Source organism: Macrobrachium nipponense, chromosome 48 (genome assembly GCF_015104395.2).
Source record: "Macrobrachium nipponense isolate FS-2020 chromosome 48, ASM1510439v2, whole genome shotgun sequence".
NCBI lineage: Eukaryota > Metazoa > Arthropoda > Malacostraca > Decapoda > Palaemonidae > Macrobrachium > Macrobrachium nipponense.
Window position 1 is genome coordinate 16,553,637 of NC_087223.1, and position 1,337 is coordinate 16,554,973.

Sequence of the window (1,337 nt, forward strand, 5' to 3'; positions counted from 1 at the left end):
TCAGGGAAGCACAGGATCCGGGAATCCCCACAAAAAAATCGAGTGGCATATAAAAAAACTAAGCTTGAGAAGAGGCGTCTGTAAACGGTATCATTTATCACAATGATTTCTCAAGTTTTCTTGAACGCACTCCAGCTTTCGTAGCCGGATTGATTTTATTGCTCAGGATTGTTATGGCGGGCGGTGTCACCGTGAGAACTGCTCTTGGAGCAGAGTTCCGTTGTTGTGATGTTGCTCGTCAGAACCTATTGGATTTCAGGATTTTGGGAGAACAGAGTGCGCCGCATTCTGCACTCCGTCCTGGACTATATTGGATTATCATCTCTTGTTAAATATGAGGAACCTTCTCTCTCGGCCTGCGATGGACGTTTGCAAGCCTTGGTGAGGAACGCCATCAAGGGCTCCACATCAGAGGAGGTCCTTCGAAACCTCTTTCAACTTATGTTTTGGCCTGAAGTTTTTCCTGTTCCTGATTGGATTCGGCATTACAATGCTCTGGCCAAAGGGCTAAAGAAGATGCAGACGAGATCTCGACTGAAACGGATATTGATGTGACAGAGTTGGAAGAAGACGTAGTTGAGCCAGAAGAAGAGAATAGGCGAGACTTAGAGAAAGAGACTGAGGCAAAGGAAATGGACGAAGAAGAAAATAACGATGCAACTGAGATCGAAGAAGAGGACTTGCCTGACCCAGACGAAGAGGACTTGCCCAAGGCAGAAGAAATGGACTCTCATAAGACTGAAAAAGAAGAGGATAATAAAGTCCTGGAAGAGGAAGATGAAGAGGAAGAGGAGAGGAGGAGGTGACTGAAGAGAGATTGCATCTTCCTGATCCAGAAGAATTCATCAGTTCGACAGATCAAGAACTAAAAGATGTAGAGAACTTCGACAATCAGCTAGAAGACAAAATAGAGACAGAGGAAACCAGGAAAGAAGTTGTAGAAGGAAGCATAGGTAAAGACGAAAAAGAAGAAACTGTTCCTCCTCATGAAGAGGAGCAGGCTCGTGGTCCTGAAGAATCTATAGTAATGACTGAGGAAGTGGCAGGAAATTTGCCGTGTGCTAACATGCCGAAGATTCTTCCTGAGGAGAAGATGGTGGCCCTGTGGATGACTCTAAAATGAAACAAACTGGCCCTCTTAATCCCACTAAAACAGGACGACCTGGCCCAAGAAGAAGTAACTGGAAAACTACGCTACCCAAACGATGTGGACCTCTCAAACACTCCAGAGGCAAAACCTTCTCCTTCGTGTGCGAGAAGGACCTTGACTTTGGAAAGATCATTGGCAGAGGAGGAAAATTCGCCAAAATGGCCAGGAATGACCACGGAGTCGTGAT

General features: G+C 45.6%; 1 protein-coding gene across 1 annotated transcript; it reads left to right on the forward strand.

Moving 5' to 3' along the window:
* The first annotated feature begins 361 nt into the window (after window positions 1-361).
* On the forward strand, window positions 362-1,123 carry LOC135205150 (serine/threonine-protein kinase rio2-like). Its single transcript, XM_064235515.1, has 3 exons — window positions 362-381; window positions 506-802; window positions 850-1,123. The coding sequence occupies exons 1-3, from the start codon at window positions 362-364 to the stop codon at window positions 1,121-1,123; spliced, it is 591 nt and encodes a 196-aa protein (XP_064091585.1).
* The last annotated feature ends 214 nt before the right edge of the window (window positions 1,124-1,337 follow it).

Excerpts from the sequence above, each read along its gene's own strand:
- LOC135205150 (XM_064235515.1), top strand. The coding sequence starts at position 362 with ATGGACGTTTGCAAGCCTTG. Across the intron at positions 382-505 it reads ATGGACGTTTGCAAGCCTTG|GGCTAAAGAAGATGCAGACG; the intron begins GTGAGGAACGCC and ends CTCTGGCCAAAG. Across the intron at positions 803-849 it reads GAGGAAGAGGAGAGGAGGAG|TTCGACAGATCAAGAACTAA; the intron begins GTGACTGAAGAG and ends AGAATTCATCAG.